Raw genomic sequence first — 16758 nt, 5'->3', positions numbered from 1 at the left:
TTAAGCCTAGTATAGTGAAGAAGTTTTCAATGTAATTTAGTCATTATAAGTAAGACAACGGTGACACAAAACAGTTCTAGTCGCTGCTATCTTGGGGTCTAAGCTGTTTATGACTCACAGCACTTGTGTTTCAATCAGTCCTCTAGGGCAGTTAAGAGTGGAATTACTGTCCATGCCCTGGGAGGAAAGTAAATCCTGTGACCTGCTTACACTGCGTTCTGTGTCTTGCTAGGAAAGTGTGTGCACACAAAGATACATATTAGAGTATCTGAGGAGTTATACTTGATTTAAAATGAACCACGGCTTTGGACTCTATTTTCTTGGCTCCTAAAAATGGTATTCTGAGTCGAATTATAAAATCTGTTTGTTATAATTTTGTATTAGAACCTATGCTTGGAACAAGCCTGCACCATCTGTGTCTCTGGTATGTTTACTCTCTTTGATAATGAGAATGTGGGAGCCAATACCATTTCTTTTTATACCTGGCTGCCAGAAGTCTTGGAACAAATTTACGGCTCAACCGAGAAAAACGGACAGAACTATGGGGCCTGCTTCTGTCATCACTGCCTTCATCTACCTTCCCGTCCCAGTCCCAAGACATACATTTTCCACAGGCATCGTGTGTTTTATTTATGTTAAATATTTTAGTACTTTTAGTGGTGAAATTTATTCAAATCCTTTGTAGCAGAAGTAAGGAATAAATATTCCTGTATTCTTTAAGCTTTAGGGAGTATTATAAAGAAGATAAACTGGATATCATTACTTAAAAGGGTAAGGATAGGATTAAAATAAATTATGTCAATAAGTTTTCAGAAATATTACATCTCAAAGTAATGTTTGAATGATGAATTAGAACCTTGCAGATTTAGCCACTTGCCAAAATTTTGTAAAATGACTCATTGAAATTTGAGATATAATTTAACTGTCTAATGTTAGGTCTTATTTGCTTAATGGATATACATTCCTGTTTCTTAAAGGAAAGAAAAAGGGACAGTTTTTGTGTTACATACAGCACTGATGTCATCCTTTGTAATTCTAGGTGGATTCTTGAAACTGCCAGGTACAGCTCCAGACACGATAGACTGAGTGCTAGACCTAAACCAGACCAGCGTTTTGTGGTCTAGAAAAACTTGGAGCTCTGTAGCTCCATATTTTTTAAAAAAGTAAATTAAGAATTATGATGTGGACTGTAGCTGCTAAATAACTGATAAAGCCCAAATGATAAAATGTATATGTATGAATATTAGCTATTTTGGGGGGTTACTTTGATTAGGAAGAAGACACTCTGACTTCTCAGACCACACTGAGGAACCTCTCTCTAGTTCTGTGACTTTCACGTTACACGATTTCTGCTCAGTGTGTATTTTCAACCTGTTAGACACACGATGCTACCTGGTCTCAGAAAACGTAATCACTGAGTAGATATTTATTTAATGATTGAATGTTAATGAAGGCTACTCTAGATGCATGAAGAGTTCCTCTGAAGGAACCCCATCCTTTACTTCACCAGAGTTAAATTGAGAAAACAAATAAATGACAAATAAAATTCCCTCTCTGGAAAAGTCCCCATCATGTTTCAGAAATCTTTTAATGGTTTAACACCAACCAAACCCTGCTTGTTTTATACAATTTCATAACTGCATATGAATTCATCCTGTAGCTGATCCTTTCAAAACTAGGACCAGATTATAATAATTTGGGTCATAATATACAACTCCTATGATTGTTGTCCTTATTCTTTTAAAAAAATTGTTATTGTATTTTTCCACTACCATGTAGTCTCCTTATACCACTCTCCCCGCTACAGTTACCACACACTGTTGTCCATGTCCATGAATCCTTTTGCCTTTTTGCTCAATACCTCCACCTCCTAACCCACCAAGAGCTGTTAGCCTTCTCTCTATGAGTCTGTCTTTATTATGCTTGTTAGTTCAGTTTGTTCATTACATTCCACATATAAGTGCAATGATATGGTATTTGTCTTTTTCCAACTGGCTTATTTCACTTAGCTTAATGTTCTCCAGGTCCATACATACTGTCACAAAGGGTAAATTTTTCTTCTTGTTTATGGCTGAGTAGTATTCCACTGTGTATATGCCCCATCGTTGTTCAATTCGTCATCTTCTGGTGGACACTTGGGTTTGTTCCACATCTTGGAGACTGTAAATAATGCTGCAATGAACATAGGGGTGCTTATGTTTTTTTGAATCAATGTTTTGGGTTTCTTTGGATATATTCCCAGAAGTGGGATTGCTGGGTCAAAAGGTAGGTCCATTTTTAACTTTTTGTGATATCTCCATACTGCTTTCCACAGTGGCTGCACCAGTCTGCATTCCCACCAACAGCATGAAATGGTTACCTTTTCTCCCCATCTTCACCAGCCCTTGTTGTTTGTTGATTTATTGATGATCAATTCATCAGATTCTTTCATTTTACAGGCCCAACAGCTTACTGATTTGGAACAAAAATTAGCTGTGGCAAGAAACACACTGGAGAAAGCAGCTCTTGACCGGGTGAGTTTATGTCCATGAACTATCACAACTTTGGTTTTAGCAAATGAAGCCAGGGTAGGCTCATTGCTTCCCTTGATTTCAATTTCAAATGCTGTTCATGTAAGAAGGTTGTAGAATTTATGAGTCCTGGGTATTCACTTTGGAATTCAATGTTTCCCTTGTTTTTGCTGCTAGAGTAAATTGACTCAAGTTTCAGGCTCTGAGTTCGTGGCTTTATTTTTCACCTTACTGGTATATTTGCTCTAAACACCATAAACAAACATGCTTTAAAGCACCAAGAATGATGACATGTACTAACTCTGGATGAATGAGTTATACAGCAAATGGAAGTAGTCATTGATACTTTTCATTCCGGAAATCTTAAATCAGAGTTCTGGAGGTAGAGGCATAAAAGAAGTTAGCTCTCTTAACCATGAGGTCAGTTCATGTAAGATAATGCAAGGGTGGCTGAGTCCATGTTTATGACAGTTTTACTGAAATATTCACATACCATGAAAGTCACACCTTTAAAGTTAAAAAGTTGCGCTACCATCACCATTAGTCACCAAAGATTTTCTTCAGCCTTTTTTTAACCTCGCCTATTTCACTTTAGTTATATTAATCTCTCATTGTCTCACAACTGTGGGTGCTCAGGATAAACAACAACTCGTATCTGAAGCCTACCTTTGCCTTTCATGTGAGTCATGCATGGAGAATAGGGAACTGGTGTATGGGAAGGCGAGTTTTGTATACAGGAAGGAATTGGTCATACACTGTAATTCCAAATTACTTTTCTGCTGTTTAATAGGTATGGTATTTGGTAAAATGTTTCAATACCTCTCACTTTCTGTCATTTTTTTTCTCATTTTAAAATAGCCTTTACAGGATTAGGGAAATAAATATTTTTCTTTTATTTTCAGTTTACTATGAACAAAAGGGTAGTATGATTTTAAAATAACATATTTCCTTGTTCACTTTGCACCCATTCATCAAACACCCCATACAATTTTCTCTAATACTTAAGACATATATCTAGTATGTATTAATACAGAAAACTCTGAATCTGTGAATCATAGCATTATATTTTTAATTTAAATTTATTTTTCAATTTCAGTTCATGTTCAATGTTATTTTGTACGAGTTCCAGGTATACAACATAGTGGTAGACAATTCTGTGTTTTACAAAGTGTTCCCACCTTCTCTACCATGATGTTTCAAGAACCCACCTGGCATTATGCACAGCGAATCCTGTATTATAGAATGGAGAGAATTAATACCCACATTGTTCTCAGTCAAAGGCATGAAGGTCTATTCCTAAACAACAGGGCCAATCCACATGTAATCTGAATTCACTAAACATTCAACTGGTCCTCTGACAGATACATTCTTGATTAGACTGGAGTTATTAGCCATCATTCTTAACAGTGGAAAGGTAAATTATCTGTGGATAATCTGGATATTGTCTGGAAAATTTTCAGTTCATCTATATAAGAATTCTGACATGTAATAAAAAATATTTCTCAACATGCAGAAAGAGAATATAATATGATCAATACACAGAAGAGGAACAAGAGAAACTGACCTGGAAGTGATTCAAATATTAGAGCGAGTATGAGGGAATATATATATATATCCATATATCCATTTATGCATATATATGGAAAGATACAGATATTATAGATATAGGTATAATAGAAGAAAAATAACAAAACAGATAAAAGGATAAAAAAGTTCACTAGACTTGTATTCTATATCATTAAGTAGATATTATAGAATTAGAACATTATAATGAATGTAATTAAATATTTATTTAACTGATGTATTTAACAACAGTTTGGATTATTGGACATAATAGATCTAAAGACTAGTGAAAATTAATATCAAATTCCTGTACCAATATATAGAATGTAAAACAAATGAACAGAAATAAAATAAGAAATGTATTAAACTTTCAAAAATTTTAAAATGTTTTAAATTGCTGTATAGAAAGAGTGAGAAACAAAAGCAATGTTTGTAGAGGTAATGCTTTTTTTTCCAAAACTTCGAGAGACCTCACCACAGATTCCAAAATATAAGTAATCCGCAAGCCGGTTAAAAACAAAGACAGCAGTGTTATAGTCAGATCGTCGATCGTTAGATGTTCAAAAGATGGAATGAAACAAAAAGGAATAATATAATGGTAGAAATCAACTTAAGTCAATAATTATATTATAAATGTTCAGAATATTCTAAGTATAAGGCTAAAATTTAAAACTATGTTAAACAAAAACTCCATGATTTATACAATAGACATCTTTAAATAAAAAATAGGAATCTAAGCAAAATAATAGGGGCAATATAACTTATGCAAACATTAATAGAAACACGGGTTATGCATCATTCAAAATAGACTTGAACTAAAGAATTTTTAGTGCTAAGAAGGGAGTTTCATATTGATCAGCCCAAGAGCATGCTATCAAAATTTTAAATTAGTATGCATACAACATTTCTTTAAAATGTTTATAGCCCTGGCTGTTATAGCTCAGTGGATTGAGCATGGCCCCAGGGACGAAAGGGTCGCCAGTTTGATTTCCAGTCAGGGCACATGCCCGGGTTGCAGGCCAGGTCTCCAGCAGGGGGCGTGTGAGAGACAACCCACACATTGATGTTTCGCTCCCTCTCTCTCTCCTTCCCTTCCCCTCTTTCTAAAAATAAATAAATAAAAATTAAAAAAAATAGTGTTTATAAATTGCTAAAAGTACACTTAAGAGCCATGTACTTTACTTATCTGCTACATTTCAATATAATTTGTTAATAAAATAAACAATACTTACCTTCACCAGAAAAATGGGAATGTGAATAAAAACAATGAGATATCGTTTCAACACCATCAGATTGGTAAAAATCAAAAAGTCTGGTGAGACCAAAGTCTGATACACTGGTGATAGGAGTGTATTTATTAAAATCAGCTGTTAAATGTGTGTATCTTAGAACTTGTACTTATCCATATGTATTTGGAAGGATGTATAGAAATGTTCAACACAGCAATATTTATATTAATGAGTGAAAATAATGTAAACGCATACTGATGGAATTAATATATACAATTCATATATTTTCTATATACCACTATTTTCAAGTAGTAATCAAAATTTTGTATTAATGAATAAATATAAAGTTATTTGTATCAATGTTAATATGTTTATAACATATATTGTTTAGTGAAAAATATCAGATGTATGTGTGTGGTATTTAACAATTGCTTAAATACACAAAATACATTTTGTTTTGACTACATGTCAAATAAAGTAGAAAGATACGTCCCAAATTCATAGACACGATGGCCTTGGGGAAAGGTGGAGTGAAATGATACTAGAAATGCTTTCAAATACTTGTACTGGTTCCCAAATGTTTTATCTTCTAATAGTTGTATAGACATAGATAGTCTTTAATTCATACACACATATAAATGTATATCACATGCATTATATGTATTGTGTAATATGTGCGTAGTTCATATACATTAGATGTGTAATGCATGTATATGTGTATAATACAAATAGGTATGTGCATACATTTGTATATGCAACCTATCTATTTTATGATACTAATTATATATAACAAATGTATATTATATAATCAAAATTATGCTTTTAAATATTCAATTCAGATTGGTATTTATCTGACATGTTATATTTTATGTTTTTTCTATATGCCCCTTTATTTCCCCAAATAAGTTATTTTTTAAAAAGTGGAAAATGTTTTGTCTGCTCTCAAGAGCTTTCTATTTTTCTGATCACAGCATGGCAACAATTTTATTTAGAAAAATAAGCAAGTAAGGTGATTGGATTCATAGGTTTATATTGCAATAATGTACTGTATATGCTTAGCAATTTTGTAAAGAGAGGGGATCGCCACCTAACCACCAATTTGAACAAGAGTGTTTTGGTACAGAATAGAGGAGACGGGACACTTATGGCTGATTCATTTTAGAGCTCTAGTGCTGTTACCTTATTTCCAGGGGACTTGGGTCTCAAAATGGCAAGTTTTTTTCACTACCTATGACCAACACCTTTCCATAGCTAATGTAGATAACTTTTCAAACAAGATATCTGGAAAGTGTTGTACTAGAATTAGTAAGGACATTTGTTAAATTCAAATAGTTTTTCTGCTTAGAGTTTAGCTCTTTGGGACAAATGTGGCTTTTGAATGAATAACTATGTATTTTAACAACTTCATTCCTTTGTGATTTGCGTATTTTAAATTAGTTTATCCAAGTAATTTATATGATATTTAATAGTTTGAGGGAAGCCTACCTTCTATTTTATAGACTAGGTCAAATATTATTTATTTTACCATGATTCTAGCTTTGCATTTTTTTATTCATGAAAAAAAATTTTATACCAGGTTATGCTAATCTCTGACCATATCCAATTCATGCTACATAATATCATTTTTTTTGAAGGGAAAAGACTCTTTATTGGTGAAATCAGAAAATCAGGGGAACACCTAACCCTGAAGTTTAACTAGACGACCTCTTTTACAACAATTCTTTCTCTGGCGTGGTCCTTGCAGCACACCTCAGGTCTGAACGCACGCTGACTTCCCATGGTCCTGTGGCATCTCAGCCTCCTCTGAGTTTCCAGCATCTCTGACTGTTGGAATGATTTTTCTTACATTAAATCTTTTCCCTGATTTGACTTCAGGCAATCCATTTGGCCAGTCCATGCCAAATAGGTTTAAATGCCTTTTGTGTGACCTCCATGGTGTTAGGTTCTGTGGGAAAGAGAAAACACGATACCTGGTCTTGAGTTCCACACCTCTCACTACTTTGTTGGGTATCAGTGATTAGGAAATAATTGTATGCAGAACTGTGAGGTCATAAAAGCACAAAAACTAAATATGTATATTTTAAGTACATGTGGGTTATATGGACTGGTGTGTTCACATAATACTTCACAAGAAAATTATAATTTGGCCCAAGTTACAGAGTTTGGGCTTAATGTAGAGTTTGTTCCTTCTTCCCCTTACTCATTCTACACTGCCCTCCTCCCCATTTCCACCCACCCCCGCTACCAGCACTCTGTGCCTACCCCACACCACGCCACAGTCTGCATTCGGGATGACAGGCTGTGGGTTGCAGGGTTTAAGTTCAGGTCTCCAGTGTCAGCCTGTGTTCATGTCATAATTTTTCCATTGAATGGCCACGTTTGATTCTCTCAAATTCTTTATGCTTCACTGTAACATCAAATAACAATAAAACTTACTTTATGAGGGTGATGAGAAAATTATATGCCTCAAAAAAGCAACATACAGAGAAGACTTTATGGCACCTGGAAAACACTCAGTAAGCAGAGTAATTGTTATGAGTGAAGAGACCACAGACACTGCCTCTCTGCGATAACAATTTCTCTTTTAACCTTCAGCCTCTTGTCACTCCTTTTGCTGCAGTAAACTGTAAAAGCATTTCCTACTACTGGAGGTTAATTTCAACAAATTTTATGTAAGATACGTGTGAGGCTCATAAACTGCAGTAATAAAGTCAGATAGAAATGCTAGTTCACTTCAAAATGAGTAAAAACTTCAGTTTCAAGAAATTGCTTTTCACCTCTCTCCATCATCTCGGTGTCTTTATGTGAGACTTTTTTACTCTATTAAGGTGTTGAGCTCCTAAGAATGTTTTATCCGGACTTCAAATAACCTTCAATACCTCATAAAGATCATGAAAACAAATTTCACACTCCAACTTAGTTCTCATAACATATTTAATGAAAGAAGTCTCCGTTTACTATCCCCATATACACAATAATAACTTCAAAATCTAAGAATCAACCATGGTTTTTCAATCAATGATTTATTTGGCATTATCTTAGGAATCATGACCTCAGATACTGGAATGTAAAAACAACTTCATGGTCTGGAAATTTATCTCTCAAACTTTCATAATAACAGAAAAGTTTCCATTACCTGCAGTCATCCCAAAATTTCTCCCAGGAAAGCAGGCATAATTCCATCCATATTCCAGAGGACTCCAGTGAGGCGACACACATAGACTCCTGGGACTAACTAGTAAGAGAACAAGTACTCATTTTGCCACAGCGTGTCAGCACATAACAGGAGCATGATAAATAGTTATTGATTAAATAGATGGATGGATATCTGACTTTATAAATTAATAAGCACTCTGCTTCTCCTTTCAGGATGCATAGAGTTGATTTCATGGCAGAAAGAAAGTTAAAGGGAAAGCCTTTAGATTCACAGGCCCTCACGGTCTTTCCATTGCCAGCAGCTGGTATGGCACCCAGATCTCTCTGAGGACTTTACACCTTCATGTAAATGAATTAAGATAGGCATGAATAACATCATGTGAATTTTGTATTTGTTAAGAGATAAGATAGTTGTCTTTGCAAGTATGTTTAACTGTTTCTAGCAAAAAAATGCATTTTTTTTCTGGGAAAAGTACTCACATGTGGACACACAAAAAATTGCCTTTTAAATTTTCCATCATCTTAAGATCACATATGTATATACAATAGTTTCTTGTAAGCTTTACATATTATACAGCATAAGCACTTTTATTTTAATGTCTGAAATTATACTTGTATTGATAATTTACAGGGTCAAGTATAAATTATTTCATTATTTTCTTATGTAAAATTGTACTTGCTTATATCCTCTGGAAAGTTTGCTTTATTTATTCATGTAACAAACATTTGTTAAGTTAGAAACTGGAGATGCTGCAAAAATGGTACTGGTCCTCAAAAAAATATATTAGAATAGAAGTAGAAAAACAATAAACATATAAACAATAAGATCATTTGCAATGGTAACCAGGGCTACATAGGACATAATTTAAGAACTGTGAGAGATTTTAAATAAAGAGTGTTCCTTAAAAGGGTGATCAGGGACTGTGCTTCCAAGAAGATAATGTGTAAGCAAAGATATGAATTTTAATTGGAAGTTTTCTGCATAGTTATTTGGAAAAAGGGTTCTGCAAGTAGAAGAAACAGCAAGTATAAATGTTAGATGCAAATGAACTTGGAATGTTTGATGAGCTATAAATGAAGGACATTGTGACAAGTAGGTCCTTATTAAGGAGTTGTGATTTACTCACATGTGGGAAAAGGATTTTGTGTGGGGAGAAGGCAGGGCAAAAACAAGACTGAGCCTAGGAAGGAGTAGGTTATAACATCCACAGCAAAGTATACATCACATGGTTTACATCATATTTTTAGTTGACGTTTTGTTTCGGTGAACTTCAAAGTGAAGAGTAGCTTGCAGTTTCAAAATAGGCCACAGCTAGCAGTGTGAATAAAAATGGAATAATGTTGTGTAAAATCCTTGTCTGGGTCCTGCTTATGCAACTGGGTCAAGCCAAACCTGAGAAGTGTCTGTGGCAACAGGCTCTGTTAACTAGACTAAATGGAAAGCTGCTTTTTTGTATATATTTTTACAGAAAGGTGGCCAATTTAGGGCAGCATTACTCAAAGCAATCTGCTGTCTTTGGGGAGAAAAAACCAATTCTATTACGTAATCAAGGACTGGAACCTGGAATCTGAATCTAAGATCTAAGATAAAAGCCAAAGTCATCAGCTTATGTTTCAACAGTGGAATAAAATATGAAGCTAAGAGGTCAAGAATAGGTTGAAACATAAGAGAAAGATAGCTTACCACCGTGGCTGTGAACACCGAAGAGCTGGAGGTCCCATCCATGCGATGTTGCTCCTATGATCTGAGGTGGCCCACACAGTGACGGGCGAGCTGTGGACACAGATGAGGTGATTGCACCAACCTTCAGACAGTTAAAAGTATAGCATGTACACACATCCCCATTCATTATTGCTTTATTGGAAAATCTATCTTGCTTAAACAATGTTTATTGAAAATCGATATTTGAAAACTATTAAGTGGATGTTTGTTATTTAGTTTCAGCATCCAATTTCAACCACTACTCCGGAATTTGTCTAATATGGAAATGTATAACTTAAGTTTGTTACAGATCCAACGTTGAGGTGTAGAGAATGTTAAGAGGAAGCTGGATATGAACACAGTAAATGCAATAACCATCATCACTTCCTGCATGATCTAAGCAATGAAATTCTGCATTTTAAATCCATATTAGCTTTGAGTCCCCTCCAAGGTGTGTCTGACCCTGTCACATTAGCTCTGTTTCCATTGCCTCATTATAATATACAACACAGAGCACATATTTAAATTGTTCAGTGTCACCTGGCATATCACACTTCCGACACAGCGCCCAATGCCGTGATCCATCTCCCCGTTCAGCTGAGCCCCCTCCTGTCCACTCAACTATGTCTCTCCATCCTAGTCCTTGTCAGACGCTCATTTTGTCTCAGACAACTTCATAGGGTGAGATTAATGAGAAGAGAATGCATGTTTGTTCTGTGTCTTACTGCTGCTTTTTAAAATCTCTTGCCATGACCAAAGAGATTTCTGAAACTCTTATTCTAGCAATTAGCACTCACTTATAACTGAAAGAGAAATATTATTATATGCCATATATGAGTAGAAAGCACGGAAGTAGACACTGGGAAGAATTTAAGTCACAGCCATTACTTTCAAGAGATTGACCAGGAAGACTGTACAGGAGTCAAGAACAGGGGAAGACTCTATATGAAGGTGTGCTTCTGGCATAGTATATGGGAGGCAGTAGTTTTGTTGGGTGTATGTGACTTTGACAGGCAGTGAAAACAGACTATGCTGCTTCATTGATCTATGAATGCACCAAAGTGGTAAACTACGCATGTGTCAGCTTGTTGCGGAATTGTAGCATCAGTAACTAGTCTCACTCTTCATCTCTTTTGGCCAAAAAGCCTTGTCTCATGTCCTGAACTCACTGTTTATGTGACATCGTCTTATTAGGGCCTGTGACCATGCCCCAACTTGCCCTTAAGCTATGATGCGATTTCCTAAGGGTTGTGTGTCTCTCTTCATTTTGACACCTGAGGGTCTCTCTTTTGTTTGTGCTCAGCTTTACATTATTATTAATTTTCAACTTATCAGCATGTAAAAATATTTTTAGGAGTGGGACCTGAGGATTAGATGGGAGGTAGAGATGTTGTCCACATAAGTTCAGTCTGCCTTGTAATGTAAATCAAAAATAAACAGTCTGAAAACTTTGAACTTTCTTTTCTTCATAGTAAAATCATAGTAATAGTACCAGTTTCATAGAAGTTTGTAAGCATACAATTACTTCTTGCATGTGAGAGCACTCGAAATATTGTAATATTCTATGCTAATATATGAAGGTATTAATATTATCATTTACAGTCAAGGTAAATTAACTCCTCCTTCTTAACAAGGCCCCAAGGAAATAAGAGTTTTATCATAAATAAATGTATTTTTCCCACTCTGTGGGGAAATTGAGTTGCTAATAGAGACTAATCTGAGGACTACAGGGCCCTACATTGCCAGGGAAGTGGTTTTTAATAAAAGAGGCTGATACTATTAAAGATGGCAGGTTTCTAAGAAGGACATTTTCTAGTTTAGAATGATGCCAGAGTATATTTTGTTCAGTAAATATATTCAGAAAACTGTCATATTGAAATCATGCCAATTCAAAGGGAAAAAGCAAGACATGTCCCTGAATTTCAGTGTTCAAAATATATCATAAAACACATTAACTCCTAAAAACTAACTGAGTGTGCATTAAACAGGTTATCAAAATGGAAATTACAAACTTGTCGGTTATGTTTGAAAACTGATATGTATTTGTGTGGGGAGTGAGTGTAGATTAGGATAAAAAGGAGAATCCAATCAGATCATTGATAACCAGAACTACATGTATAAATTGTGATCTCTTTTTTTTTTTTTGTAGGAGTCACAACTGAAAGCAATGAAACAGACCGTACAACTCTGCCTGTCAACAGTTTTCCGTGATCAATCACCCCCTTTGAGTCTAATCAGGTCAAATCCAACTCAGATGTCAATTCCACCCAGTACAATTGATACCAAGATACTAGATGCAAGGACAAAAAGCAAGGTACACTTTATTCATGCGTTGAAAAGTAAAATCAAATAGTGTACTGTCTTTATAGTTAATTTTATGTGATTATTATTGTGGATTCAGGTAAAATATAACAGTGATTAAAAGATTAGGAAGTAAATGGAAGGTAGTAACCCAATTTGTAAAGTCTCCAAAATCACAGGGAGAGCACTTTTTAGTAGATAGAGGCCAACTTATTTTTAAGCATGATGATCTAATTATAAAATAATAACAACAATTATCATTACTATAACAAATATTTTTTCAAAGATAACACTCTAAAATTATAGTCATTAAAATAATATAGTCATTATTATTTTACATTTAATTAAGAGACAATATCTTGTACTATATTCCAATATACTAAGGAAGTTTAACATGGGAAATATTTTCTCCCAGGGTATAACTATCAACCTTACCAAAGTAGATACTTTAAAAAAAAAAAATTAAGTCCATAGTTCTCAACACTGCCTGAATGTTATACTCACTTGGAATACTTGTTAAGAAATCGTGACCTTGGGACTCATCCTAGACCTATTAAATCAAATTCTTTGTGATTAGACTCCAGTCATTAATATTTTTTAAAAGCTTCCCAGATCTTTGAGACCAACTGACGCCCACATCTTCCTTCAAATCCCCGCCCTCCCACCTCAGACAGGGCCCAGGGCATTTCCGCTTTGGTTTCAATTGCCTTAACCTGCAATTTGCAGGCTGTGCATTTCAATAAACCCCGACAATCTGAAACGGTTATTGGAGAGAAGGGTTTCATTTCAAACAGTATGTATTTATTTGAAAGTGCTCTCTTATCAGTTGCCTTAGGATCTCTCCCTGATAAAATGAGTGTTATAGATACCAGATCCACTTACATTGCAAATCTCTCGGGGTGGGCCCAGGAACACCGAGAACCAGTTTGCAGTTACCCAGTGGTGCATGTATCTGGGGCCTATTTCTTACTGCTGATTTCTGAGATTCCCTAACTTGGATTAAAGGGGAAATGGACAGATTGTAGATTAGGGAAATACTCTTTTCAGGATGGAAACTCAAAAACAAGTGAAACAAAATACATATTTGAATGTATAGTTTTTATCTGTAACTTTGTCTATTTATGAGCTGCATAAATTACTCTGTATGATCTCAAATTTCTCTGCCAAAATCATTTACAAATATATACTTCTATCTCATCCTATTACTCTCTTTGGCTATATTATATAAAGAAGTGTGTCAAAATATTTAGAATTTTATTATTCTACTTTACTTTTTTTTCTGCCCCTTCTTTGAACACTCTAGAAGTGTTCTTTGGAAGTGCTTATTTACTTAACCAAATCCAGGGGAAAGTGGCATAATAATGTATTTTTTTAAATCCTGGGTAAATTTATTAAACCTGGTCACTGGTTAAATACAGTCACCCACATGATCTCACTCACCTACCAGGAAACCATTATTGCCTCGGCTTAGTTTAAGGGGGAAGCAAAGGTTCAGCCTTATGTCTGAGGACTCCGGGCAAAGCCGCTTTGTAATTTTATAGGCACATCACGCTTGTCTCCAACCCAAAGATGTTTATTTAAGCTTATTATCACAGCTAGGCTCTTGACATACCTCAGTGTGTGGAGGAAATTCCTAATTGTTACTTTAACTGATTTTCCATCAATAAATGTATATCCTGTCATTGAAATAGATAATAAATATTTAGTATTTCTCTTGGATTTTCACAGAAAAAGATAGGAAGCATTTAGATGAGGCTGGTTTGGTATTTTCTCACTTTTCAAAAAAATAATAACAGAAAATCCAATCATTTAACATAAAGTTCAATAAATCTAAAGTGATGCGCTGTCGAGCACTCCATTTTCCAGATTAGCATTTAAAGCTTCTCTGGTGTTTACATTGGCCCATATTCTCTATCTTTTCAATAGTGGCGGAAATCATATATTTTGTATAGACTTTTGGCTTATCTCTATGTAGGCACATCTTAGATAATTTCAAAATCCTGAAAGATAGAATGTAATATGAGGTGTATGTAAACTCTTAGTCATGGAAGGTTTTTCCTACATACAATGAAAGTAACTCTTACAACAGGATATTTAACTGGCATGTCTTTGGAGTTGGCTGATTACGAATACAGTAATACATTGTGCCTGTCTGAGAGCTGTAAGGAAACCATACCACTTAACCCTTCGTGCCTCAGTTTCCTCAGTGCTTATCTGAGAGTGTTGTTGTGACATAAACATTAAAATACTATTCTTGTCTACAGCTAAACCAAGCTGAAGGCACCTGATCTCGGCTGATCTGGGAAAAAAGAATTCTCATTTTCCATGATATACAGCTGGTCTTACCTGTTTTTATTTGGGTTTTTAATCTTCAATTTTCTTTGAAAAAGTAAGGGTATTTGTTTATTGCTGAAAGCTGTGAGATATATCCTAGTAAGCAAATTTCAACCCATCCTGGAAAAAGGCAAAATAGCCTCCCCCAAGATGTCCTTTTATTTTTACTCTTTTTCAGAAGGTTGGGTAATACAGTCAAGATTTTATTGCATCATGCTCGAGTCTGCATATGTGTATGTGTATATAGGCAAACACATATACATACACGGACATACACATAAATATTTTATATAACATTCACTGTGGATTTTAAAAGACACAGACTTCATCAGATGGGGAGTTCATTATTATGACAACATATTGGTGAAAACTTAAAAAATAATTTATATGTTAATAACTCTACTTTTTAAAAAAATTCTGGAACAGACTTGTTACATACCCATTTAGTCCCATAGGTTAGGTTGCTGCTGAGAACTCCTGATCTGGCCTACCAGCCTCCTTCCCTTCATTGTATTATCTGTAGTGATGCCTGAGTCTCTCTGATTCAAGTAAATGTTTTCGTCCCCTCCCAGTTAGAATTACTTTTCCTATTCTCAGTGCTCTGAGCACAGTATTTATTCCTCGTGGCTCTTGGCCATACCTTGCATACAGTGATGGCTCTGTATTCCCTCCTTAAGGGAAATGACTGTACTTAGCTCATCGATTTTCTCTACATTAGCGTTCACAGCAATATGTCCAGACGATTCATTTGAAATGGCACTTGTATTTCTGTTTTAGTCAGCGTGGGCTACTCTAACAAATACCATAGACAAGAATACTTAACAGACACTCATTTCTCATAGTTCTGGAGGTTGCAAAGCCCGCCCGAGATCCAGGTGCTGACAGATTCGGTGTCTGATGAGGACACTCTTCCTGAAGAGTAGACAGCCAGATGCCCTCTAGCTGTGCGTTTGCATGGTCTTCTTATGTGCACATGCGTGGAGATCTCTGGTTCTTCTATAAGGACACTTCTTCTTCTTCATAAGGGCACTAATCCTACTATGAAAGCCCCATTATCAGGACTTACTCTAAACCTAGTTACTTCCAGAAGGTTCCATTTCCTAATATCATCACGTTGGGTAACCCCATAGGGCTTCAGCATGTGCGTTTTGGAGGACACATTCAATTCTCAGCTCTGTCCCTTGCCTTCTTGAACATTTGCCTTATTTGGAAGTTAAAAAAATCTTATTGTTGAGTGTTCATTAAGTACTTAGTATTCAAATAAATTGTTTTTCCATCTGTATTCTAGATCTGTGCTCATCCCTGGGGATGCAAATTTAAAACGACACAACCCTGACTTTTGGGGAATTGCCACCTAATTCTCAGTAAAGAGAAAACAAGAAAATAATATGAGGGGTGTGTTGTCAATGAGGGCTTTTAAAAAAAAATTGTATTTGGAATTCCGTATTCCAGATAGCTTTGTTTAAATATAAGGACTAAGGAGATAGTTGGAGCCCAATGCAGAAAAGATAAAATCTTTCTTATGTCTTGGTTATGAGATTATCTATTTATTATATACAAAATACTGTTCTCCTAGAGAGATAAACAGCAAAAGCTTGAGCCAGGAGATCTGATTTGCTTTTTGCCTAAAATGACTAATGAGGATAGAAACAAACAAATCAGTGACAATCGATTTCCATGATCCATGACAGAGATGAAAGCGGCCTGATTTGTGATGTAGAAAAGGAAATGGGGATCCAGATGCAATTGAGGCATAGAACTGCAATGACTTGGTAATTAATGGGAGGAATAAAGGGAGGAAATAAAGAAAACTCTCAGAGCTGACACTCATTCACTATGATGGGAAAGGCAAGAGGGACTTTTAAGGGAGCCCCCAAATTGGTTTGTTTTTCAGCATACTAATTGTTAGCCACTTTTCATAGACTTGTGTTTATTTCCAGTAGGTATGGAAGAATCCTCAGAA

The 16758-nt window shown here is 35.4% G+C and overlaps 1 protein-coding gene across 4 annotated transcripts in view; it reads left to right on the top strand.

Annotated features, from left to right (window-relative positions):
- LUZP2 (leucine zipper protein 2) overlaps positions 1-16758 on the top strand; it is a 351835-nt gene that overhangs the window by 308961 nt on the left and 26116 nt on the right. For all 4 annotated transcript variants that reach the window (XM_053925801.2, XM_024558957.4, XM_024558956.4 and 1 more), the window contains exons 8-9: positions 2439-2513; positions 12310-12474. In XM_053925801.2, the coding sequence (XP_053781776.1) occupies positions 2439-2513; positions 12310-12474 (240 nt within the window). The remainder of the gene's footprint in view (positions 1-2438; positions 2514-12309; positions 12475-16758) is intronic.

This window comes from Desmodus rotundus, chromosome 5 (genome assembly GCF_022682495.2).
Source record: "Desmodus rotundus isolate HL8 chromosome 5, HLdesRot8A.1, whole genome shotgun sequence".
In the NCBI taxonomy this organism is placed as follows: Eukaryota; Metazoa; Chordata; class Mammalia; order Chiroptera; family Phyllostomidae; genus Desmodus; species Desmodus rotundus.
Note: the sequence above shows the minus strand (reverse complement) of the source record. Positions and strands in the feature narration are given on the sequence as shown.